Here is a 26240-nt window from a genome sequence, read left to right as displayed (position 1 = left end):
GATCGGCTGGCAGCAGAAAACTTTTCCATAAGCTCGGAGCGTGGGGTGTACAATGACATCTCGCATTCAGCTGTGGAAATTCGCCCAAGTAAATGGAAATGTTTCTCTGATCATGTGAAATGAGTAAATAAACAAAAAAGAGCTGGCAAATATGTACATAAGTGAAATGCGGCGGTCGGGAGTGATCGACTTGGAGATTAGATGCCATTCGAAACATTAGAAACATTTCAGCTTCCTTTCCTCAAAGCATACGTTTTTAAGTAACGGGAATTTCCAAGTAACGGGAGAAGGCAACCGTAAAGCTAATTTGTCTTAGCTGCGTACGCATGCACAAAACTCGTATGCCCCTTTTAATCGCTCCCAATTGGTGCAGGGTATGCGAAAAGAAAACATTTGTACGATCGTAGCTAATTAGCTTATTAGAAAATGCCAGAATTTGTAATTGCTGCATTTCTTACTGGCATACATACATACATACATACATATATGCATATGTATGTATATCGGATCGTCTTGCAATCGTCGTGCCCAAGGTCGGGCCGCGAGTTGAATAATGCAATAGGGGGAACAGCTTTCGACTGCATTTGTTTTTAAGGAAAATATATACATATGTATGTATGTATGTATGTATGTAGCAAGACACTCCATAAAGCACAAGTAAGTATCAAAGTATCTTTTTTGTTTTCTCTCATCGAGCTTTTCAAGGTCGGTTGTGCTGTTTCATAATCCTCACAATTCAAAACGAGCTCGTTTAGTAAACATATAATTTTTACAAAATTTTGGTCTTCTGAAAATTAAAGCACACTATGTCATCGATCCTGAAGAAAACTCGTTCGGTAAGTCAACCAAATAAATACATACATACATGCATGCATACATGCATGCATGCATAATTATTAGAACTAGTTAGTTGAGCATTGGATATAATTAGCTGTAAGCATATTATTCATTATATTCAACAATTGTACACGATTTCGCCAAGCTGCGAATACGTTGGCAACGTGACAAAAATGTGTTTAACCATAAATGACCACATAACAAACATGTGCATCTACAACATATACTATGTATTTACTATGTGTGTGTGTGTGTGTGTGTGTGCCTGCTGTTGACTTGTTGGTCGCATAGGTTACCTTTTTTTTATTCGCCGCTTGAGTTCAAGATTGCACAACATGCGAAAATGTTGAACCCAGTCAAGACGGCGATTCCATCTACAACTTGCGAAACAAAATGGCTGACAAGCTGCTTTCCGTTTGAAAATATAAAGAAAGGCAAGAAAGAACGTCAAAATTGGGATGAGTTGGGCTGTCAGTGCGGTGTGCAATGTTGTCGGCTATTTGAAATTTGCCGCCATTTTAGTTTGGTAGCAGATGCACAACTGTTCGGCACACTGAACGCGTCAGTTGACAGCGCTGCCACCTTTTCAGGTTCCATACACGTAACTGAACTTTGCGCATTATTGCAGTCGCTTTTAACGCGAATTGGGTTGTACCTTAAATCTTGTGACGTTTGTATTACTAGCAAAAATGTATTTAAGTGCATTTCAATTTCGTTATATGCATTTGATTGTGCAACGTAACGTTAACTGTTCGACGTAATGACAAATGTGTGACGTAAGCGCATGATACGTGACGTATGTGTAAAATTCGTGTTGCAGCCAACTTAACGTTAGTGCGATTAATACCAAAAACAACGCAGCATTCGTGCCAGTGTGACCATTGTTAGACGATGTTGCCACAATCGACGAAAATTGTGATATTGAAGTGGAAGAATTAAACTTGGTGGCAAGAAAGTCGCGAAAGAGTGTTGACTATTGTAAGAAAAAAGTATAATTTGAACGCGCCAAAAGTAATTTACCAACTAGCGCATTGTTTACAAATATTTTACAGCCCAGCGTCGACAATTCAATCGAAAATTAATCTGAAAACGTAACTAACAAGAACTGACACACGCACACAACTAAAAAGAAAGAAAAAAAACATATATCTGCTGGAGGAGAGGCGCTGACGCTACGCCACGCCGCGCCGCATTAAACAACAACAAATTTGTGTGCTGCATTAAACAGTCAGCGAAAATTAATAATACATATAACAATCATATACATATATATATATAGATATATAAATATATAATAGTAGTAGTAATTTGTATCAATAAGCGACGCTCGCGTCTGAAGCAGCAACATGAATTCGAAACGCATCAAATACACAACGCTGTCAAGTCCGACAGATGCACCGTCCAAGGAGGAAATAGTGCCAGTTATCATACAGCACGATACAGACGACGTGGACGGCAGCGGCGAGTCGACACAGTATACATATGCCTATACCACCAATGAGGATGATGACACCGAAACGGCCGTGGTGACGCTTAGCGATCGCGACCATGAGGCCCTCGCCAATGCCCAGGAGGTGATAATCGATGAGAACGGGCATGCGGTGACATTGCAGCAATTGGTGGAGAACAGCACCGTCGAGGAGGTGGAGACCATTGAGCAGGGCGACGGCACACACACCATACTGCACATTGTGCCGAATATGGATGACGATGAGGATGACGACGAGGAGGCTATTGAACATGATGATGATGAAATTGTTGGCGTCGAACATGAGGAGGGCGAGGAGCAGGACGACGAGGAGGATGACATGGGCTCAATTGTGTTCGAAGGCACCATCGATCACAGTCCCGAATCCGATTCGCAGTCGCGCAACAAAACGTTCTACTGCCCAAATTGCGGCAATTGCTACAGCGCCGCCGGCTCACTAAAGCTGCACATGCGCGCCTGTTTGCGCCAGCGCAACGAGGTCTCTGCCGAGGATCGTAAATGCAAGGTGTGCAGCAAGATCTTCAATTCGGTGGCCTATCTCAAGGAGCACATGATGCGTCACACTGGCGAACAGCCGTTCCGCTGCACCCGCTGCTATCGCAAATTTGTGGACGAGGCCAAATATAATACACACATGGACTCGCACAAGCATCAGGATAAGCTTGAGGCCGAGGCCGAGGCATTGGCCGCCCAACATGGCGGCAAAAAGGTTGTTGTCAAGGAGTTCACCTGCTCCTTCTGTTCACAAAACTTCACCGTTGTCTTCGATGTCGGGCAGGTGAAGCGGCGCTATGCCTGCGACGCGTGCCGCGACAAATACTCAAACGCCGAGGCGCTCCGCCAGCACAAACAGCAGGTGGAGGAGAAGCGCGAGTTTAGCTGCGAACGCTGCGGCCGCAAATTTGTCTTCGAGGGCTTCCTGCAGCGCCATCTGCCCACCTGCGATGGCAGCATCAAGCGTCGTCGTGACATGAAGTAGAGGTGGCAGCAACGTGATGGCAATTGGCGGCGCCGGCGCAAAAGATCCGACATGGTCGACCACGATGCGGATCAGCAGCTGCACGATATGGCGGATCAGCAGCAGCAGCAGCAGCAGCTGCAGCTGCAGCAAGAACAGGTGCTGATGTCGCCGCCAATGCGTTACGTTGTTATTAAACAGGAGCAGCTCGAGGAGTTGGAGGAGAGTGTCGACCAGGAGCAGCAGCCCTAGAGGCGGCTGGTCAAAAACAAATGAAAAATGAAAAACTTTCGTTTATATACTTTTCTTTCTTTCACACACGCACACACACACACACACACCAGCTGTAGTTAAATACTAGCTTTTAGGCAGAGTCCCAGGCGTTTCCAGCTGGCAATGTAATTATAATTCTCTCTCTCTTTCTCTCTCGCAACAAAAAGAAAAAGAAGAAAATCGAACATTTTCATTGCTGCGCTCAATTTGATATCGAACGCACACACACACACACACACACACACACACACACACACACACACACACACACACACACACACACACACACACCTACACACACACACATACTTCGTTCTTGCCACGCTGGGGGCCTGAATACATATAAATACACACTAATATATATAAATATAAAAAAAAAACAAACAAACATATATATATATATAAAGATATAGATACATATAGAGAAAGATATCGACGACAACACGAGCAGTAAAATCGAACTTTATATAAACCTTTTTTTTTTAATATGTAATATTATAATGATAAGAATTTGTTATGGGAGTGTCGAGGCATATATATATATATATATGTATATATATATTAGTTTATATCCATACATCAGGGCTTCGTACAATGTCAAGTATGTACAGTGTACTTTTTATTCAATGTATACTTTTCCATTTACACACGCACACACACACACACACACACACACAGATCTTAAATGCGAATAGCCGAGATATTGCGTAAAGTTCCCCAAATGAGAGAATATGCTACACAATTACAATTATTGATGTTGAATTCAATAAAAGCAACAAACAACAAAAACGAGAGACAAAACGAGAACACACAAAAATAAAAATACACAAAAGCAATCAAAACAAAACAAAACAAAATTGAACCAAAAGTTTTATGAACACACTTCTTTTACTATAAGCCAAGTATTTTTGTTTACCGCGAAAAGGATGCTTCGCCAATCCTATAAGAGCATATATATTCTTGATCAGACACAATAGCCGATCCTCTCCATGCTAATCTATAAAAGCAGCGAAAACTTGTCCCGTCTCCATAAAATCTATAATACCTACACCTACCTACCTACCTTTCCGAATTAAAAAAAATGGGTATGCCCAAGCGATGTTTACCTCCAGGATATTTAAGCTTCGTCAACATATAGAGGAATTTCTCGAAACTCTTTATATAATGTTCCCATGAACTAATTTATATATGCAAAATCTATCTAAACCGTTTATTCGCATAGAAAATTGATAAATATATTTAAAAAAAACGGTTTCGGTTTGCGGTTCGAACTAAGTTTTGGTTCAATCAATATTTTATTGATCGATTAGATAAATGCAATGATCGGGGTGAAGTCTATTCGTGCTTTTTGGCGCAGAGTTTCTCTCAAAGGAAAAAATATAATTAAACCCTATTTAAACCGGTTTTTAGCCTAGGTTTTTGTACAGAACTTTCTTATGATCGGCTCGATCCATAAAGTAAACTTCCATAATTATGATGCATTCATCACAAACTGCTACGAAAGTTCTATAGATCACAAGACAATTTGCACATAAATGTTAAAAAATTGTATAAATCCACAGCCTAGAACTAGGACGAAAAGCAGTCAATCGAGATCACGTCACATAGATGCATATCTAAAATGTGTTTGTGTTTTCTCGCGAACATAAAAACAGCACGATGTTTCTTTTTCTTCTCTTTCTTTCATACTAACCAATGCAGGCAGCAATTGGTTTATTATTCATTTAAAATAGCGCTTAGGCGCAGCTACAAACAAAAAAGGTCTCACAATGTGCATTAACTAATTAGCTGAAGAGGATTGGGAGCAGCAACAGCAGCAGCAGCGGCCGCCCTGCTCCCAGCCCCTTTTTCGTTTAGGACCAGAGCTTTAGATGTGCGCGCTTGGCGTATGATTTCCAGTCGGCGTGAGCATAAAACTCCTTGAATATGGGTGTAACTAGTGTGTCCTCGGGCAGTGTCTTGAAGATGGGCTCACCATACCAGGTGCCCACCTGGCAAAGAGATTAATAAATACAATAACATATTTGAAAGAGCTGTCATTTGTGTGTGTGGTGCTATTACCTCCCAGCCGGGCACGTTCTTCATGAGCTCAGCCTCTTCGTCACGATTACGGCGCAGTTGGCGCAAAAATTCGCGATCACGCTCCGCAATCAACAGTGGGAAGATGACATTCTGGGCCGAACGCATCTCAATCTCGTCACGACGCACCTTTTTGGCTGTCAAATAATAGATGCCTAGACCGACAGCGGTGACGGCCACATAGGTGCCAATCATGGTGAAGCCTGCATTGCATAGAAAATAGAACAGGATAATAATAGGATAATAATAGACCACAGCTGTTCGAATGCACCTGTGAAATAGCTCTTGGGCGGCACACGAGCAAAGGGTATCTTCTTGTAGCCACCGGGCGGTGGTAGATCCTGTTTAGGGGGCACATGCGGCACGGCCGTCGCCATGTTGGCTGCTGTAATGTTAAGGAATGCGTAGCAATAACATTGGGCCGCCTATGGCTGTATATATGTTTCGACTTACGCTTTGATAATCAGTTGAAAAATACGAAATTTGCCAGCTAAAAATTCAAGACGCCTTTTGCATAACACGCAGCGTAATGTGACCACAACTGACAACTAACAAAATACCAAAATCAAAAATAGGCAAGTGCTCTACTGTATAACTTGATTGGAAGCGTCTTTCTAATTTTGCTCAACTGTCTACTAGTCTGGCAGCTTGTGTTCGGTTTTAACAATTAACCATTGTCTGACCTAAACCAAGTTGACAGCTTTAAAATGTCAAAATTTTAAATACTGAATCGGTAATTAAATTGGTAAGCTGTCAAATTGTAAAATATTCTGGCAGCTCTGACAGCTGATTGTATCAAATCAAACTGTGCCACATTTATTAGTTCAGATTTTTTCAAATTTGTGTGCTGAACGAATAATATATTTGATTTGAATAATATTGATATAAATATGGCGCTATTGCATAAACTGGTTACTGGCAATCGGTCCACAATATTCTTGCACCAACGTCGCTGCATTAAGAAGGGTGCCTTTCCATCTAATCAAGACTTTAATAAGGAGATGATGTCTCAAGCGCAGATAAAACCTATTGAAATACGAAAAGACGAAGGCGAAACACAAATGGTATGGGTGAGCGAATATTAGAAAAATAAAAATGGATTCAAACGTTGCGCGGGTGTCAAAAGGTGCACTGCTTTTTATCAGCTGGGCTCTTTGTGGGTGGTAGAATGTTTGTTTGGTATTTTCATTATAATCGATATTGCAAATATCATACTTGCCCAAATAAACAACAAAATATTATATTAAATGTTATACCCAGCTGGTAATTATTGCCTTAACGCTTCGACGATCACTTCAAATTAGTTACTTCGGTATTAGCTCTCTTTTATTAGCGATATGCAAATACAAACTAAAAAGTATCGATAGTCGCAACAACACCAAAGACAACAACAATCGACGGATAGCAACTGAAAGCCAACCAACCATTCGAATTCGAATAATATTTTTACATTCAGTTGCCGCGCAGCTGCCGTATAGGAAGGGAGAGTAGGAAACTTTTTTCGCTCGCCAAACAAACGACACAAGAAAAGAACATTTCCAAATTCTTCACTGGGGGAAAGCAATTTTTTTCTGTGTGTGTGCGTGTTAGTGTTCAAAATTTAACACAGCGTTTGAGTTTCTTCTCAAATCTACCAGCCAAATTAGCATAAATCATGTCGATCTTTCGCATTTCTGCAAGTAAAATTGTCGACGCACAGGTGAGTTCTTACGACAGCCCCCACCCCACCCCACCCCACCCCCTTCGCAATAACTGTTTAATAACTGTTACTCTGAGTGCCAAATAATTTGCACGCAATGTTTTTGTTGCTAAAGGATCTTTATACTTAAGCGTGGCTTGACAGCGGCGCACACATACACACAACACGCTCTCCAAGTACGCGCTGGTATGTGCCTCTGTATGTGTGTGTACGCGCGCGTTGTTGTTGGCAAGGGCAACGTCACGCCAAAAACCCAGCCATGTGCTTGCGATTAAAAAAAAACTACAGAGCGCAAAAAATGGATTGCCAGCTGCCCCGCACAGCCCCATAATTTAACGCCCAAATAAATTATTAGCAGTTGTAAATTCTGTTCTTTGGCCAAGTATTTATCGCTAGTATTTCGCTATGTGCTAATTTTCCGGCAGTAGTGATTACATAATCACGCAGAATTTTCACTTGGCTAAAATAGCGAAGCGCGAATCTTCTTTATAAATAAAACTCTCACCAAACGCAGACGCAGTCGCCCTCGCTGTCGCTGTCGCAGCGAGCGGCGTTGTTTGAGTTTAATGAACTTCTTCTGTCGTTACCAGCTGCATCTTTCCGTTGTGCCATTTATTTATTAAGGCTTTTTGTTGTTGTTTAATTTCCATAAACGTATATCTCTGGCTTTTAATTTGGCTTAAAACCACGCGGCGTCTCTGGCCTTAGTCTTGTAATGTTACAACAACAAGAACGACAGCAGCAGCGTCGCTCTCAAAAAGAGCGGCTCTCAGCAACAGTGTTGCCATAAATTGAAACGCTAAAAAAGCTAAGTCAAGTAAACAAATTGCTTAAAATGGGGTACAGAAGATTTTGATTTTTTTTTTAAATTATCACTGAGAACTTTCATTATTAAACAATTTTTTACCAAATCTCTGCATTAGCTCGCCACTCTTAGCACATTTTTTTTATGGCATGTAAACATGAGCTCTTAAAAACTGGCGATTTTTTATTTTTAAATAGCCTAATTGTTGCCAGAATCGAAACCCAGCTAAAAGAGCTAAAACTAGCTACAAAATAGTCTAAATAGCAACACTGCGCTCAGGTACGCTCTTTGCTGCTGTTGCTATGCCTCTCTCGTATGCGCTCTCTTCATTTACAAAGCGCGTCACGTGTTGTTGTTGTTGCTGCTGCTGACGCTGCCGCTAGCTGCTCTTCTTTGCAAGAGAAAGGCGCTGTTTTTGTTGCCAAAAGTATTTTCTGCATTTGTTGTTTTTGCTGCTGATCCGAGAACAGCGCCAAGAAGATTGTCCGCCGAACGACCTTTAAGAAATAAATGCATCCCCTTCCCGACCAACGCTAACGCAGCCTGCAAAAAAACAAAGAATAAAATACGTAAAATTAATCGCCACGTATGTATGTGCACAACATACGTACGTGCTGTGTGGATTATGTAATGTCGAAAAATCAGCACACAAGTATTTGCATGTTTTTTTTTTCAATAGAAAAATCAATACATAGTCCCAGGCACACAAGCACACACACACACACTCACACACACACACAAACGGCTTACAGGACGAGCCTCCTTTTGAGCGCATTGTTTCCTGTTTGGAGTTTTTATTATTGTTGGCGCCGAAGTGAGTGCGTGAGAGCGTGAGTGGGAGAGGAGAGAGCCGGAACGGCAACCGGAGCAGAAGAGAGCCATGCTGATAATGAGCGAGTAAATGTGACGCAAACAATTTTCGATGCGTAATACAAAAAGTTAAATAAGCTATTTTGCGCCTTCTAAATGTTATGTATTTGAACAATTGGCATGGCGCCAAAAAGAACGCGAAGCAACAGCAAACGTCCTTCACGCTGTTGTTGCTTTCGTTGCTATAAATACATATGTATACATACATATATGTACATAGATAAAAGGGCTTGATATTTGCATTGCATTCTCTTCCGGTCTAACAGAAGTGGAACACTCTTAGTTTGCAAACTACCAACTATATACATATGTTACATATAAACAACATCATAGCCAAACAACAACAACAAATGACCCGCAAGGCCTTTAAGCAGCGCTAGCATTTGACGTCCGGCCAACTTAATAACAAACACGCGAAATTTTTTATCGCCCAGACGCTAATACGTCACGATACGTGAGCAGCGCTTACGTAAAAGTTGGTCGTTTAGCGTAGCGTCTCTGCCCTTTTGGCAAATGTGTGTGTATGTGTTTTTTTTTTTCTTTTTTTGTGGGTGGAGAGAGCGCATTCCTCAGAGGCTGTGTTTTGTCGCTCTCAACAGCTGATCACACGATTGCATAAGAAGAATGTCATTCATTTGTACCCAATGCGAATTCGCATTCCATTTTTAACAAAAGCGAATTTAAAAGAGTTTAGCTAAAATAAATTGTTAACAGCAATTGAGGCACATAAATTTAGTATTATATTATATGCTGCTATATAATAAATTGTTAAATTTATGGTCGCCTAATCTTTGATAGCTTGTGCCAATCTCAAGTGGCACTTTTTGGAGAGGGCCCACCTGCAAGTTCTGTTCGTTGCGACGTTCCTTTTAATTTGCCACTTGTTAAATTTTTTGTTGCTCAGATATTTAAAGTTTTATGCTCGTTTGGGCTGATAACAACAATGGATGGCGTCATGGAAACTTTGTATGGTAATGAAATTGTCGCCGGTGATAAGTTTGATAACGTGAAAACGCCGCTAGATTTGCTGATCATGTGACGGAATCGGGTTTGACAGTGGATGGGCGTAACAGAGTAGGGCAGCGTCCCATTAAAACTGCACTCTCATTGGGTGTTGCCTTACGGTATATTTACATTTGCAAGCGTTCCGCTAATGCGGCCCCATCTAACGGAGCTTAACTGATAAGCATGACAAATTTGTATGGGGGCACATGATCGAGATCGAAATCGGAACACACGCAGCCAGCAGAAACGCTCGACGTGAGCTGATAGCAGAATAACAAAAAATATAAGTAGGAATTGTGCAAAGAAAAAAAAAAAAAAAACGTAAAGCCCACGCCGCCTTTTAAGGTGTTAATTTAATTAGGTCTATCGATAAACCAACAAACTGCATAATATTTATAGAGCGCAATGCGATACCCCCCTAACACGCAGTTCAAATATTTACATAGCTTTTGCCTTGCTAATGAAGAGATTGACTGAATGGCAACAGTTGCGAAAACACAGCGCAATAGAGAAGCAGTTAGTGCGAGAGAGTCAGGCAGATAGAAGTAGTTTAAGTGATTGATGAAAGTTGCCTGTGATTGACACTGACTGATTGATGATTATGACTGTGGCGCTCACACGCGATTAAGCGCTCATTGCATATGCAATTCAACTTGTCGCTAAAGTCGACAATAACGGTTAAAACAACTCACGGCGAATGTTTCATTGAACTAGCCAGCGATGTTTCGAACGTACTTCCCCTTGTCCGCCGCCTGAAAACTGTGTCACAATTAAAAGCTGACTCAGAACATCGAGTATTCAGAGTCTCTCACCAGAGATTCTGATTAAGGCGCATGTAATCAACGGACAGAAATCCCAATGCACCGATCGGAGCCGACGTCTGGTTACGTCATCCGCTGTTAACTGTTTACTTTTGGAACGGGTATACTCAGTACGTATGTATGTATGTACAATAAAGGAATAGCAACTGGCACTTAATCATTCTGATTAGGCTCCAAACTCAGTTACGACAAATGACAATATGTTACTGACAAAGGGATGCAATGAATTGCATATACTATAAATATATGAACTTGAAATGCCGATGGGAGCTAACTTATCCGATAGCTAAGCGGCGTATTAAGCAATTAATAAATACCGGGTAGTAAAAAAAAAAAATTAATAACCAACAGGCGAGTGATGCAGACAATTGAAATCGTCACGCAAGCCAGAAACGAGAGCGAAAACTTACTGCTACAGAGAGAGAGGGAGAGAGTGAGAGACTCTTGATAAGGCAATAAAAAGAAAAGCATAGAGCAGAAAATATGCTCACGCAAATAATAGTGAGCACAACAATGTGTGCCATTAAGGCATAAAAAAATGCCAAGTCACGGTCACTCGCCGAAACTACTCAATTTGGCATCGTTTCAAACATGGACACTTCAACTGCAGCTTGCAAGTCTCTTGTTCACCTTGGTGCCAAAATCTTGGGAGCATGCAATGAGTCGAGTTGCCGTTAGTGTGTCGAGAGCTGCTCTCGACTTGGCAATTGTAAATTGTGAAGGTCGACACTTTGACGATTGTAAAAACGTATTGTTTATGGATCTGTCGTACTTAATTTAGCTGTCATGCCAGTCGTAATTGTACTTAGATTAAAATGCTCGGTTAATTAAAAATAAGGAAAAAAAAAAACGCTGTCCGATAGAATGAATGCTTATGCAATACATTGTTGCAGATCGCGATGATCAAAAGCAGACTTTAATCTCCAGCTAATGCTCCGATTCCCTCAGACCTGTGGCTAACACGCGACCACGATTTCTTTGATGACCATATGACCACATACATATCTGCAAGCAGCATATAAGAAAATAATATATATATACATACAAATATTTAGTTTAATATATGTACATATAAGCGATAAGTTGGACGCGCGTGAGACCGTTGCGGGGACCTTCAAATTTTTAAATGCTTATCAGCGGCGGGGCGATGGCGCTGGCGCAGCCCCACTCACACACGCCCCCCTGTCCCTCAATATCGCTCTTTCTTTCTCGCTCACTAAACCAGAAGGCAGACGGCCGCCCGTGAAACTAATCTGATTATATTCATGACTTTTTCACATTGTGTGTGTGTGTGTGCGGAAAAAAGCAAGTATTTTTAAGAAAGTAGCTGCCCGGCGATAAGATAACGGATTCAGCAAAGAAGCCAAGCGAACGTGCGTGGGCCCCCCACACATTATGCAACAAAATGCCACTGAACTGAGCCCAATTAAACATGCATGATGTGTCATCTTTGTAAGGGTTTCTTTTCGCAATGTGACGTATCGTGTGTGGGACTCACGAACGCCAAATGTTATGCAAGCACTACTCAACTCTCTCGCTCTCTCTTGCTCACAGGCTCTCCATGTTTGTCTGTGTTTCTTTCTTCTGATTTTCGGCGCATTATTAGCCGAGCCAAGCAAATAGAAACCAAACTACGACAGCTCAATTAGCACCTGCTTGAAAAGCGCCAGTTGATGCTGGCTTCGCGGTCGACGTCGCTGTTGCGGTTTGTGCACCTGACAAAACGGCGTTTGGTTATATTTTGCGGCAAATGGCTCAAATTGCATTTGTTGTTGCTGGTCAGTCTGCATTTACAATAATCAGTATTATGTTACCATGTGCTGAGATTATGAGTAAACCTTCACTCTGTTTGCATTTAATGGAAAAAGGGATTCTCCGAGTTACGTGCGTAATCCTTTATTTATTTTTTTTTGCATATTGTCTTGTGTAATTACTGTAATTGGCGACGTAACGATCAGCTGTTTGACAGGCCATCTTATAGTATCGATAATCGATGCAAGGCGTATGCGTAAATTATTACTCAATTTTATCAATGAAATCGCGTTTTGGGGCCGGTCCAGCAAACCGGTTTGTGTGTGTTTGTTTGCGCACACACAATTCAATATCGATATGCATAAAAGAAGGCAAACCAAACAAACACACACACACACACACATTCACCTACACAAGCTCACAGCAGTAGCAGGCATGCAATTCAATTTGCAAACGAATCCGCCGCTTGGCGGCGCCACAAGTTCACATGGTTAATTGAATTTGCTGACCCACTAGCCGCAAAAAAAATACAATAACGAAAACATAGGAGAGGGAGGAGAGAGAGAGCGTGAGCGAAAGATCGAGAGACGGCCGCTAAGGCTGCGCCCACTGTCAATCAAAACAAATTGCACTTTGCGCTTCAGCTTGGATTCCGTTTTCATTTCCATTTCGTTTCGTCGACACGCGCGTGGCAACAGCAACAAAATGCCATTGACTTGGGCTGGTCAAAAAAAAAACCAAAACTAGTTGTAACCGGACTTGCGGATCTGTTTCTACACGCTAACGGTCTAACCTGCGCTGAACTTTGCGAATGGCGCGCTTTTGTCGAATTTTTCTAGCAGTAAATTATGCAACAACAAAGGAAACTGCAGCCATTGCGGCAATGTCTGAACGGCACTGAGTCACGAGAATGAAGATGAACTCGGGCTGCTGCAATCGTAGCTCTGCTCTGCTTATCAACAACAGTGGTGTGTCTCTCAAGCGTGTGTGTGTGTGTGTGAGTTTAGGGATTGGCGCACCTTATCAATCATATTGGAATTCAGCGTAATTTTACGCGCAATTGCCCCTTGAAGTGCAGCTCAATGACAGCCCATAAGATTAGCACATCTCAGCTGATTGTTATCGATAGACCAAATAGCCAAAATGTTGCAGCATACTATCTTTAATGTAAATGAGCAGCTACGCGCTAGTGTTGCCCACTTTTGACAATAAAAAGCGCTAGCTTTGGCAGGATATTGAACTAATGAAAACATAAATATCACAACACTGATCTACACACACAGTAACAACCATTTGTTCTCTAATAATGTCCCGTCAGATCTTGAGAATTGTATTTGATATATTATAACTCTTTCCTTATAGAAAGTACCAGCTATTGGAGCTTATGTGCGCCATATAGCTTCTGACGGCGCCAGCCTGCGCGAAGTGCTGGCCGCCAAAATCCCGAAGGAGCAGGAACGTATTAAGGCATTCAGGAAACAGCATGGCTCCACAAAAATGGGCGAGACGACCATTGATATGATGTACGGTGGCATGCGCGGCATCAAGGCTCTGGTCACCGAGACCTCCGTACTGGACCCCGATGAGGGTATTCGCTTCCGTGGCCTATCCATTCCCGAATGCCAGAAGGTGCTGCCCGCTGCTCAAGGCGGCTCTGAGCCATTGCCCGAAGGCCTGTTCTGGCTACTGATGACCGGCGATGTGCCCACCAAGGACCAGGTACAGCAATTGTCATGTGAATGGGCTGATCGCGCCGCACTGCCCCAGCATGTGGTCAACATGCTAAACAACATGCCCACCACATTGCATCCGATGTCGCAGTTTTCGGCTGCCATTGTGGCCCTCAATCATGACAGCAAGTTCGCCAAGGCCTACTCTGAGGGTGTGCACAAGACCAAGTACTGGGAATCTGTCTATGAGGACAGCATGGATTTAATTGCTAAACTGCCAGTGGTTGCTGCCACCATTTATTCCAATACCTATCGCGAAGGCAAGGGCTCCCGTTCGATTGACTCGGGCTTGGATTGGTCGGCCAATTTTGTGAAAATGCTCGGATATGATAACCCTGAATTTACTGAGCTCATGCGCCTTTATCTAACCATTCACAGTGATCACGAGGGTGGCAATGTGTCTGCTCATACTGTACATTTGGTAGGTTCTGCTCTCAGTGATCCCTATCTATCATTTGCTGCCGGCATGAATGGTTTAGCGGGTCCTCTGCACGGCCTGGCCAATCAAGAGGTACTTGTTTGGCTGCGTAAGCTGCAAAGTGAGGCTGGCCCCAACCCGTCGGAGGATCAGCTGAAGGATTACATCTGGAAGACCCTGAAGTCCGGACAGGTGCGTCGATCTACATTTCACGTGTCCCCATATATATATTATGTCTAATCGATTTTCTTCGTTTCTAAACAACAGGTTGTCCCTGGCTATGGTCATGCTGTGCTACGCAAGACTGATCCACGTTATACCTGCCAACGCGAGTTTGCCCTCAAGCATCTGCCCGATGATGAGCTGTTCCAGCTGGTATCAAAGATCTACAAGGTGGTGCCACCAATTCTAACTGAAACTGGCAAGGTGAAGAACCCCTGGCCCAATGTAGATGCCCATTCGGGTGTCCTGCTGCAATACTTTGGCATGAAGGAGATGAACTACTACACCGTACTGTTCGGCGTCTCCCGTGCTCTCGGCGTGCTCGCCTCCCTTGTTTGGGATCGGGCTCTTGGCCTGCCCATTGAGCGCCCCAAATCCCTGTCCACAGACGCGCTCATGAAGATGGTGAAGAAGTAATCTAAGCAAAGCATTTGCATTTGCATTTGCTAATGCAGCCAAGAAGTGGCAGTGGGTAGAAGGAAGTACAGAAGATGTAACTAAAACAAAAGGATAAAAATACAAAAAAAGAAAAAAGATATAGAAGCTGAATTTGTAGCGAGTAGCAGAGAGAAACAGAGAGAGAGAGAAACGACGGGATGTAATATTGACGATAAATCAGGAATATATATACAGAATATATATACAATGAAATTAGATGATGGTTTATAACGACACGGCAATGTTAATATTGAAAGAGTTCAGAAAGTAGACCGAGCGTAGTAAAGAAACTGTAAAATGGAAACAACCAAATACGAAATCACAAGCAAGATAACAAAAACTGCAACCGCAAAACAATAAGTTGGAATTAAGGCAAAATTGATATACTTAGTAGTGTAGCTAAATAATAAATAAATCATATAATAAAAAGCAATAGCAAAACTAAATAAAAAAAAAATCACTTAAATATTATGTGTAAGCGCTATTTATACCATATTTAGTTATATAAACACGGGAGACAACTGTTTGCACATCAACCAAAATCAGCCCCAAAAACAAAACACTTAGGTTCAGCATTTTTCCAAATGTATCGTCCCTTTCTGAACTGCTTACTTAGATTGTTACTTAACTTACACTTTCAGCCAATATTATGTTTGAGGCGTTTGATACATTGACTTTACTTACCAAATTATCCAAACCACTTAAAGCACCCCGCCTAATATCTAAAAACTAACTTGATAAACAAATTTACTTTTAATTTACCCTTTAAATTTATAGTTTTTTTTTTCATTTTACGTTTATTTTAAAACAATGGAAACATGTTGTTATTTTATGTAATTTATTGCAAACCAGTAAATATAATAACGAAAAATAAAATACATACAAACAAGTGGAACGAAAAACCTCTAAAAAAAAACTTAATAAAAAACAGAACAATAATATACAAAGAAATGCACTCAATTATTTTCATTCTGGCCGAATGGTTTATTAATTTGAATTTGCGCGGCATACTGAACAAATCGATGTGTTGGCTTTTGAGCTTTATTGTTTGCCCAGCTGCACGATTTATCGACCGGCCACCGCAGATGCAGAACATCGATAGTACAAGACATTTATCGATAAAAGTTGATTTGCTTTTTCAGCTCTGCTGTGGCTGATTTGTTCACCGTGTTACATCATTTATAGACAAATTATAGTCAAATTAAACGAAACTTGTCTAACGCAAAGTGACAGAGTAAATAATAAGTTATAGTTAATAGAAATGTGCATGCAATTGGCAGTTTGGAACGCGATTTCATAACAAACCAAGGAGCCCAAAAGCCAACACCAACGTGAACTTGCGGGCTGCGTGTTTTGGGTCGCGTTCGCCGGAAACATAAACATACGATGAGCGAAAGCAGTAATCAGGTTAGTTGCTGGTCAGGTATAACAGTTCAGCTCTCAATTTGAAGACGCAACACGGGGTAAACGAAATATATATTATCATCAGTATATATATATATTTTTTTCGTTGATTACGATTGCAAACACATACACACATATAAACACACACGCGCGCACACACACGACATAAATAAACTGCGCCGTTGCAGCAGCATCTGGATGTGTGTGTGTGTGTGTGTGAGCGCGCGTGTGTGCACAAAAAGCACAAAATTTTAATTTTCGCATTTAGACTTTTTGTTGTTATTATGTGTTTGTTTAGTTACGCCTTTGAAGTCATATTTTGTTACGTTTGCCTTTTCTTTTCAGTTTAGTGCCATTGATTTTTGAGTATTTCAACCTAAAAATAACGAAAAACAGCAAAAACAGTGAGAATCCAAAAAAAAAACACAAAACCAGAATTAAAAGAAACCAAAGCCGATACCGATATATCGATCGATAACAATAACAGTACTTGAATCAACGTGCACATTTTTATCGTTATCATTTTAAAGTGAATTATTAATTTTTTTTTTTTTTTTTTTGAGTTTTTTGTTATTGCCAGCAAAAGGGGCAGGGGCTGGGGCAAGGGTATTGCCATAGGCTGCATACCTTTTGTTTTGTATCAAAATTCTCTCATTCAACAATAAAAAACGCAACCCAAACAAATGGCGGCCTACTTGAATCGCACCATTTCACTGGTGACTGGCCAAACGGGCCCCTCCGGCAACGACAACCACTCGACGGGCACGGACTCCGTTGATAATTCACGGCACGGTAATCTGTCACTGCAAACGTCCGCTTCATCCACGTCGGCCAACATGACCGATAATCGCATGTATCAACCGAATGACAAATCGCCGCTGCAGATATTTGTGCGCGCCAAGAAGAAGATCAACGATATTTATGGTGAAATCGAGGAATATGTACTGGAGACAACCACGTTCATCAATGGTAAGTCCCGAAGCTGCCAATCCAAATCAATAAGCCAAAGGGCTTAACACAATTTTTCACAAATTTTCAGCTCTGCACGCGGACGCAGAGATTGTTGACAAGGCGGAACGTGAGCTATTCGAGAGCTATGTGCACAAGGTGTCTGCCATACGTGAGGTGCTGCAGCGGGATCACATGAAGGTCGCCTTCTTTGGACGCACCTCCAATGGCAAGAGCTCGGTGATCAATGCCATGTTGCGTGAAAAGATATTGCCCAGCGGCATTGGACACACAACAAACTGTTTCTGCCAGGTGGAAGGCAGCGACGGCGGCGAGGCCTATCTCATGAAGGAGGGCTCCGATGAGAAGCTCAACGTGGTGGTAAATGCCTTAACACAGATAACAGCCAACACAACACCAATCTCATATTGTTTCGTTTCTTGTGGCTATGCAGAACATTAAACAATTGGCGAATGCGCTGTGCCAGGAGAAGCTCTGCGAGAGCAGCTTGGTGCGCATCTTTTGGCCACGCGAACGCTGCAGCTTGTTGCGCGATGATGTCGTCTTTGTGGACTCGCCGGGCGTTGATGTTTCAGCCAATTTGGATGATTGGATTGACAATCATTGTCTAAATGCTGACGTTTTTGTTTTGGTACTGAATGCCGAGTCGACAATGACGCGTGCCGAGAAGCAATTCTTTCACACCGTTTCCCAGAAGCTTTCAAAGCCAAATATCTTTATATTGAACAATCGCTGGGATGCGTCGGCCAACGAGCCAGAGTTTCAGGAATCGGTAAGATCCATGCATATATGTATATCCAATTCTTTGCTCTATTGTTATATTACGTAAGCCTATTTGTAAATGTTGTTTGTATACTTTTTTTTTTGATTACCTTCATTTACCTACACCCTACCAATTTCAATATGTAACAACGCCAGGATCTGGCTAAGGTAATGTTATCCAGACCCAGTTTCCGTAAAATGCGCTTTGTTGCCTGTCTTTTGTTTTGTTTTTTGTTTTGATTTGCCTGACAAGCTTCGGTTCTACATAAATATGTCTTATTGGTCGATAACTCGCATAGAGAACAGGAAAATATGTACAAATTGTACCCATAGGCATATTTATGGTTAAAGTTTTGTGTTTTTTTTTCGCAAACTCTAAACAAATTCAGGCCAGAATCTAAACTAATGCTCCTCCTTATGGCTGCTGCTGTTGCTGCTGCTGCTGCTTCCTCTTATTCGATCTGCAGGTGAAATCGCAGCACACGGAACGCTGCGTCGATTTTCTCACCAAGGAGCTGAAGGTCAGCAATGAGAAGGAGGCCGGCGAGCGTGTATTCTTTGTATCCGCCCGGGAGACACTGCAGGCGCGCATTGAGGAGTCCAAGGGCAATCCGCCGCATTTGGGCGCCATTGCCGATGGCTTTCAGATACGCTACTTTGAGTTTCAGGACTTTGAGCGCAAATTCGAGGAGTGCATCTCGCAGAGCGCCGTCAAAACCAAATTCCAGCAGCACAGCTCGCGCGGCAAGACCGTCTCCGGGGACATGCGCTCCATGCTGGACAACATCTTTGAGCGCATCACAATCTTTCGCAATCTGAAGCAGGATCAAAAGAATATGCTAACCGAACGCATCCAGGGCACCGAAACGCAAATGATGCAGGTGACGCGCGAAATGAAAATGAAAATACACAACATGGTCGAGGAGGTGGAGGAGAAGGTATCGAAGGCCCTAAACGAGGAAATCTGGCGTCTCGGCGTTCTCATCGATGAGTTCAATATGCCCTTCCATCCGGAACGTCTGGTGCTCAACATCTACAAGAAGGAGCTAAACGCCCATGTGGAAAGCGGCCTGGGCAGCAATCTGCGCGCTCGCCTCTCCATGGCGCTGGCCATGAACGTGGAGGCGGCCCAAAATGAGATGACCGATCGAATGCACGCCCTGGTGCCGAATGAGCAGCTGCTGACAAGCAGCGCCAAACTGGCGGTGCGCACCCAACCGTTCGAGATGCTCTACTCATTGAACTGCCAGAATCTGTGCGCCGACTTCCAGGAGGATCTTGAGTTCAAGTTCAGCTGGGGCATTACGGCCATGATACAGCGGTTCACGGGCAAGGTGCGTGAGCGCAGCAAAAAGCATACGCCCGCATTGGTCAATCGCCAGAGCAGTATTGGGGTAAGCCAGGCCAGTCCGAGCATAGCTTGGCAATCGGATTACAATTACGTCTGCTACTCCATTTTAGCATACTGTCGTCACGCCCGTCAGCACACCCGTGGAGACAACGCCCGTTTGCCTGCTGCCCGCGCCCGGCGTTGGCGGCATTACGCCCGAACAGCTATCGGTTATATCACGTTTCGCCATGTCCTCAATTGGATCGCAGGGCACCGTTGGCGGTCTTGTCGTTGCCGGCATTGTAAGTATGGTTGTGCGAGTTGCATTGATTATATTCACCGGCTGCCTAGCAGGTGCTATTATATCGCTATGTGCTGAAAACCGAACACTTGCAGATGCTGAAAACGATCGGCTGGCGCGTCCTCGTTGGCATCGGTGCCCTCTATGGCTGCATCTATTTGTATGAGCGCCTGTCGTGGACCAATTCGGCCAAGGAGCGCGCCTTTAAGGGCCAATATGGGCGACATGCCACCAAAAAGCTCAAAATGATTGTCGACCTAACATCGGCCAACTGCAGCCACCAGGTGCAGCAGTAAGTGAACAAACCGAACTCCACGAGACGCGGGCTACAACTCAAATTGGCCATCATATTTAATTAATATCGTATCAATTTCATATCAGGGAGCTGTCCAGCACATTTGCGCGCCTGTGCCGCACCGTGGACACCGCCACCACCGATATGAACGAGGAGCTAAAAACGCTGGAGGCACAGCTCAACGTGCTGGAGGCCAACCAGAAGCAGCTCAAGCTGCTGCGCAACAAGGCCAACTATATACAGAACGAGCTGGACATCTTTGAGCACAATTATATTGCGCCGCAGTAGTAGTAGTAGTAGTTGCAGCTGTCGCGGATGCAATGCATCAAGGATCTACGTTCAAGCTTTAAATCTGATTATCTAGACGAACAGCACGACGACGACAACTACTAGAAGAATAACAACAACAACAACAACAACTTTTCTCCATTTAACAAAACAAAAACAAAAAGGGAAATGCAAATGGAAAAAGCAAAACAAAAATGAAAAACCTTGCACTTGTTGAAAATAATGTTTTTGTTTTTTTAAGACTTTTTTTTGCCAAAATTGTTAACGCATGTGTTTTAGTTTTTTTTTTTTCACTTTGTATTTAATTTTTTTTTTTTAAACAAATTTGCAGCGATTTTTTAATGCCTTTTCTAGTTGTTGTTTTGCAGCAGGCAAACTTTGTAATTCTTAACTATGATCTATTAATTTTTTTTTTTTTAATTATATACATTAACGAATCTATTGTAATTGTTGTTGTTACACTCTGCATACACTGTGAAATGGCCGGGCGCCATGAAAACGAAAACGAAAACAAAAACAAAAAATTATATAATTATATCTTACACATTATATTAAATAGTCATTGTTTATTATTGCATATAATTAAAAGTGCTAATATAATATAATGATGTCCCATATATACTCGTATGATTTTCGCTCTGCATGCGCGTTGTTCATAAACAAAAATTTCTATTTTTTTTTTCCCCATTTTCCTCTCTTTCCCTCCTAAAACAAAGAATTGCATATTGAACAAATTGTAAAATAAATAGCTCGTCAAAGCGTTAACTCTGATCTAACTTTCTTGCGAACTGGGTCAAAAACAATAAACATCTCTTTTTGTTTATAAACATGGTGTGTGTGTGTGTGTGTGAAGGAGACAGCCTGCTGTTGTGCAAGCGAGAGCGCACGAGAGCCATAAATAATTTGCTTGATTCTTGCAAAATTGTGATTCATCGATTTCATTGTAATATATTTATTTATACTTTCATTGTAGATGTTTAATATTTTAATATTTTTGTTAGTTTATAATTCCTGACTTGGCTTTAGATTGTTTTTATACCCTGAACCCATTTAAAGTGGGTAAAAAGGGTAAAATGTAATTCTGTGCAAATGTATGTTACAGGCAGAAGGAAGCATCTCCGAGCCCATTAAGTATATATATTCTTGATCAGCATCAACAGTCGAGTCTATCTAGCCATGTCCGTCTGTCTGTCCGTCCGTCCGTATGTATGAACGCAAGGATCTCCGAACCTATAAGAGCTAGAGACTCGAAATTTTGGCTGTAGGTCCTCCTAATGCCCGCGCAGATCGGGTTTGTTTCCGATATTCGAAAACTTGCCCCGTTTCGAAGTAATCGATATCGAAATCCTGTCCAAGCTTGACATTTAGCTTTTAGAATAGTATATATACATATATCAAGTATTTTTCATTTTATTTTTATCGCCTGTCGGAAGAAGAGGATTCAGGCTCCCGACTAGAACCTCTGATGGTTTCTATGGGAACCATGCGATATAGAAGTCCGATATGTTGTGCCGAACAGTCTAGTTCATAGATCAAGAATTCTCGATAAACCAAAAAGTTGTCAATAGAAAGATTCATCTTTGAACGTATTCTGCTCATATAACTATATATTATATTTTATTGTTGCCCGATAGTTGATCGTCTGTTACATAAATCCTAAAATTTGTCGAATACTTTACTGAGGATTTGTTCCTTTAAATTGTGCATTTGATCCTTTATCAACCATTATTAATATATTATATTATATTATATTTTAGTTTTTATACCCTGAACCATCTATTGAAACCCTGAACAAATGAAAATCGTTCTACGATCAAAAAATGACACTAGTCTTAAGATTTGGATTTGGTTAGTTTTGTTGGCTGAGGAAATGCTCTAGGTATATGCCTGACCTTCAGTCTGCTCAATCAATAACTTTCTACATCTTCTGAGCTTTGTTAGAATCGGTTTTTCGGCACCCAATACTTCCAGTTCATGTTGGGCAAACTATTTCCTGCACAACTCGGAGAGTATTACGACCATTATATTACAATTTGGTATGTGGCTACGTTGCAAAGATCAAATATCAGATCAGGCTCTTGTTGAAAGCGATTTTCTCAACACTTAAGTAATTCGATTCCTCCGGATCTTTCGGATATGTTGGCGTCATTTCATAATAAACAAAAACCGTTTGCGATGCGATCTATATTTTGTACTTAGCATAGAGGCTATTAAACATTTAGTAAATTTGTAGGCAAAACAATTAAAGTCTACCCAACAATTTGAATATCGGAAACAGAAAGTATTCATTAATACCTAAATACAGGCAAATTGATAAACGTTCGTTTTTTGTTTTTTTGTTTTTTGTGTTTTTTGTGTTTTTGTTAAATCTCTACAATAACTTTCACTTAATTAATGTTAAGAAAAAGAAATGCATTTACATGTTGTCTTTTGCTTTTATGAGTTATCCTTTTGAACGGGGCGCTAATTCGGTTTGCTCTGTGCCACACAATGAATATTTAAATACAAATAGCACAAAGGTGAACAAAAAAAAAATAATTAAAAAATATATATATATATATGTATATTAAATGATATTTGTTAAACGAATAGATAAGAATATATATATATATATATATATATAAAAATAACGGCCGTATAACCGGGAACAAAATACAAGGCTGAACAAATCTTTTGAGCATAATAATGAATACGATTCTCTCTCTCTCTCTAAGTGCTGAATTATGCTGTTTACAAGCTTGTGTGTGCATTGGTATTGGTGTAAGTGTCACTGTGTGTGACTATGTGTGTGTGTGTGTGTGTGTTTATGTTTTGGTTTCTCTGCTGGCGTCTGCCGATTTCGCGGCTATTTAATTCAATCTATTTGGTCGCTGGCAGTGCGAACCTCAGTTGACTGGCAGGCGGGCGGTCGGTCGGGCAGGCGGTCGGACGTGCGGTAGGTCGTTGGATGGTTTGTTTTCATTGTCGTGCTTGGAGCTTTACAAGAAATAGGGCGTCGTATTCTGTTTGGGTATGACACGCTCCGAGTCTGGCACGGCCAGAAAGATTTTCGTTTGCCTCTGTTGCGCCGTATCGAAGCTGAGTATGGCCGCCACATTGCCGCAACGATAGCAATAGTTGGGCGCGGACCAAACGGTGACCAGTTTGCCCTCGAACATGTACTTGATGCCCTCGTTGACCAGCTGATGTGCTCGACATATCAAGTCCAGATTGTTAATGGTCATAAAGTCTTTGGTCACATTATGGCCAAACAGCCAGCCGGCGCCACGCGGACTCTGGCCCCTAAAAGAGAGCTGGGTTATTAGCTGAACCAAAGGCCATATTAACACGAAGATGAGTAACGTCCATGGCGGCTGGTGTGGCTTTACTCATCTAAGTATTTGAATTTGTAGGAAAATTGAAAAGGGATTTTGGGCATTCACCAGTATTCCATGTCCTCCGGGTCGGACCAGACCAGATCACAGAAGGCGCCCTTATAGGGTATCTCACCGTTGCGCTCGATTGTTCGTATTTGATCTAGCGTTATTATCTCCGGACTGAGACCGCCGTGCACGCACAGTACGCTCTCGTCAATGATCTGTGATGTGATGCGAAAGCAGGCGGGGATTAGAAATGTTTTTGCTGTGTGTGTGTGTGTGTGTGTGTGTGGTACGTACCGCAGCGATTGTGAGCAGATCGAATACCTTGCAGCAGTATTTCCAGCCATTCGCATTACCATATTTACTAAAGCATTCGTCGAAGAAACCATAAACCTTTGTTATCTGGCGCGTCTCGTGGTTGCCCCGCAGCAATGTTATGCGGCTGGGATAGCGGGCCTTGAGCGTCAGCAGACGGGTGAATGTCTCCAGGCTGTAATAGCCCCGGTCGACAAAATCGCCCATGAATATGTAATTCGTGTCGGGCACTTGGCCGCCAGTTCTAAATAGCTGCTCCAGATCATAGAACTGTAAGCGAAATGAACGATTAGATGGTTTATATTCGACAATAACAACATTTTGATGCAGTTTGGTTGCCATTTATAGTGTGACCATATGCCCTCATGCTCATTCACCTGGCCGTGTATGTCGCCACATACTGTGACGGGCGTGCTCACTGGCTGTATGTTTGTCTCCTCCAACAGTATGTCACAGACCATATCACAGAGTTTTTTCAATTCATTTTCTGGCAAATACTTGCAATCCTTTACAATCTCTATCCATTTGTCGACATCACCCATTATTTCTCCTCGGTTTTGTGCAGCGCACCCAAAGCCAGTTGGTAAAGTTATTGGAAAAACGCAACAAAATCCGCAAAATAGTAAAATACCAAGCCGAAACGATAAGCATAATCAAGTGCAAAATACTATCGATAACGATAAATGAATGCCGCGCGACAGTCGGATGCTAAAAATGCGCTAAATATAAATTGAGAAAAAAAATACTATCGATATGTTGTTACATGAATAGGTAACATGCTGTTAAAACCGAGCTACTGTTAAATGCATTTAAATGTCGCATTTGGCGCGAACTCGAGATGAATCCAAAAATTTCTTACACTTTTCTTTGAGTTTTCAAGAGAAATAAGTTTGTGAAAATGTTGTACTGCATAATACTCAAAGATTATTGCTGCTTTTGTTTTCTCAATCTAAGCTTTGCTGTGAATAATGCATTCTTTTTTTTTTGTTTTTTTTTTTTGCCATTTCACGCTCCAAGGTTTGTTATCTCTCTTCTTTTTTTTCGGTTGTTGTTTGTCTTACGGCTTTTAGCACAAAATTAGTTGTAATTAGCTTTTGCTTAAAGCAAATCATAATTAGCAGGCAGCACTGGGACCAAAAACCCCGAGTTGAGGCCAACAACGATTCGAGCTCCGCCTTGGCTGGCTTACTCCTTGATGCCGGGCTTTGTTTTGCAGCGTATAGAAATAATCACGCTTTTAAATTTTATTGCTGTGGCGCGAGCTGCTTGTTGAATTTTAGCTGTCTCTGTGTGCGTGCGTGTGTGTGTGTGTGTGTGTGTGTGTGTGCTTTGTGTCAGCGGGGCAGAAACATGCTGGCATCTTGTTGTCTAGGGAATGGCGGTTGAGCGGGTTAAGCGGGTCGCGGACGCGGGCGCGGGTCATGGGTCGCCAGTCGCCAGTCGCCAGTCGCCTGTCGCAGGTCCTCAGTCGGCCTGCCGGCGTGGAGTCGAGCTCGGTAAGCTCGGGTGTTTAGAGAGTCTCATTAGTGACGCGCGCGCGGTTTTCCGCTGACTCGGGGAGGGGCCAACTTATTTGTATTGTTTTCGTTACGTTTTTGTCATTTTTGGTATGTACTTGGTACTGACTGCCTGCCATGAAATTGGATCTAACAGAGGGGCGGGGTAAGGCACAAGGGGCTAAGCTGCTGCCGGCCAGTGTTACCAGCGTTTGCCATTCGCAACGCTAGTTTAAGGTAAAAAGCCAACAAAACCAAAAAAAAAAAACAAAACTATCAACCTTTTATTTTTTACATAAAGCTTAAAATTAGCTGATTAATTGGG

The 26240-nt window shown here is 42.1% G+C and overlaps 5 protein-coding genes and 1 long non-coding RNA gene across 9 annotated transcripts; 3 read left to right on the top strand and 3 right to left on the bottom strand.

The window, feature by feature from the left end:
* Positions 1-734: 734 nt before the first annotated feature.
* Positions 735-15862, top strand: kdn (knockdown). Of its 3 annotated transcripts, none has more exons than XM_064680226.1 (3): positions 735-836; positions 13951-14928; positions 15004-15862. In XM_064680226.1, the coding sequence occupies exons 1-3, from the start codon at positions 807-809 to the stop codon at positions 15373-15375; spliced, it is 1380 nt and encodes a 459-aa protein (XP_064536296.1). In that variant the 5' UTR covers positions 735-806; the 3' UTR covers positions 15376-15862. The 3 variants fall into 3 exon arrangements, with proteins under 3 accessions (XP_064536296.1, XP_064536293.1, XP_064536295.1); XM_064680223.1 differs by lacking the exon at positions 735-836 and adding an exon at positions 6512-6700; XM_064680225.1 differs by lacking the exon at positions 735-836 and adding an exon at positions 7088-7335.
* Positions 1680-4347, top strand: LOC135426937 (zinc finger protein 699). The gene is made up of 2 exons (XM_064680279.1): positions 1680-1815; positions 1890-4347. The coding sequence occupies exon 2, from the start codon at positions 2184-2186 to the stop codon at positions 3303-3305; it is 1122 nt and encodes a 373-aa protein (XP_064536349.1). The 5' UTR covers positions 1680-1815; positions 1890-2183; the 3' UTR covers positions 3306-4347.
* On the bottom strand, positions 5220-6247 carry ND-B16.6 (NADH dehydrogenase (ubiquinone) B16.6 subunit). Its single transcript, XM_064680227.1, has 4 exons — positions 6090-6247; positions 5908-6021; positions 5619-5839; positions 5220-5548 (listed from the first exon to the last, which is right to left on the bottom strand). Exons 2-4 carry the CDS (start codon positions 6011-6013, stop codon positions 5411-5413), a joined length of 465 nt encoding a protein of 154 aa, XP_064536297.1. The 5' UTR covers positions 6014-6021; positions 6090-6247; the 3' UTR covers positions 5220-5410.
* LOC135426898 (uncharacterized) lies at positions 7721-10950 on the bottom strand. Its single transcript, XR_010435969.1, has 3 exons — positions 10828-10950; positions 10708-10774; positions 7721-8683 (listed from the first exon to the last, which is right to left on the bottom strand). It is a non-coding gene; the product is annotated as an uncharacterized LOC135426898 (long non-coding RNA).
* A 1500-nt stretch (positions 15863-17362) lies between the features above and the next one.
* Marf (Mitochondrial assembly regulatory factor) lies at positions 17363-21362 on the top strand. 2 transcript variants are annotated; one of them, XM_064680259.1, is made up of 8 exons: positions 17363-17769; positions 17840-18129; positions 18203-18541; positions 18688-18699; positions 18999-19925; positions 19993-20163; positions 20258-20454; positions 20544-21362. In XM_064680259.1, the coding sequence occupies exons 1-8, from the start codon at positions 17484-17486 to the stop codon at positions 20743-20745; spliced, it is 2424 nt and encodes an 807-aa protein (XP_064536329.1). In that variant the 5' UTR covers positions 17363-17483; the 3' UTR covers positions 20746-21362. The 2 variants fall into 2 exon arrangements, with proteins under 2 accessions (XP_064536329.1, XP_064536330.1); XM_064680260.1 differs by lacking the exon at positions 18688-18699 and having other exon boundaries at positions 17365-17769.
* Positions 21363-22914: 1552 nt separating this feature from the next.
* PpV (Protein phosphatase V) lies at positions 22915-25024 on the bottom strand. Its single transcript, XM_064680303.1, has 4 exons — positions 24797-25024; positions 24402-24689; positions 24168-24322; positions 22915-24027 (listed from the first exon to the last, which is right to left on the bottom strand). The coding sequence occupies exons 1-4, from the start codon at positions 24959-24961 to the stop codon at positions 23724-23726; spliced, it is 912 nt and encodes a 303-aa protein (XP_064536373.1). The 5' UTR covers positions 24962-25024; the 3' UTR covers positions 22915-23723.
* Between the last annotated feature and the right edge of the window lie 1216 nt (positions 25025-26240).

The sequence above is a fragment of the Drosophila montana genome, unplaced genomic scaffold, assembly GCF_035044405.1.
Source record: "Drosophila montana isolate Dmon_TW-CO22-7 unplaced genomic scaffold, ASM3504440v1 contig_2106_1, whole genome shotgun sequence".
Taxonomy (NCBI): domain Eukaryota; kingdom Metazoa; phylum Arthropoda; class Insecta; order Diptera; family Drosophilidae; genus Drosophila; species Drosophila montana.
Note: the sequence above shows the minus strand (reverse complement) of the source record. Positions and strands in the feature narration are given on the sequence as shown.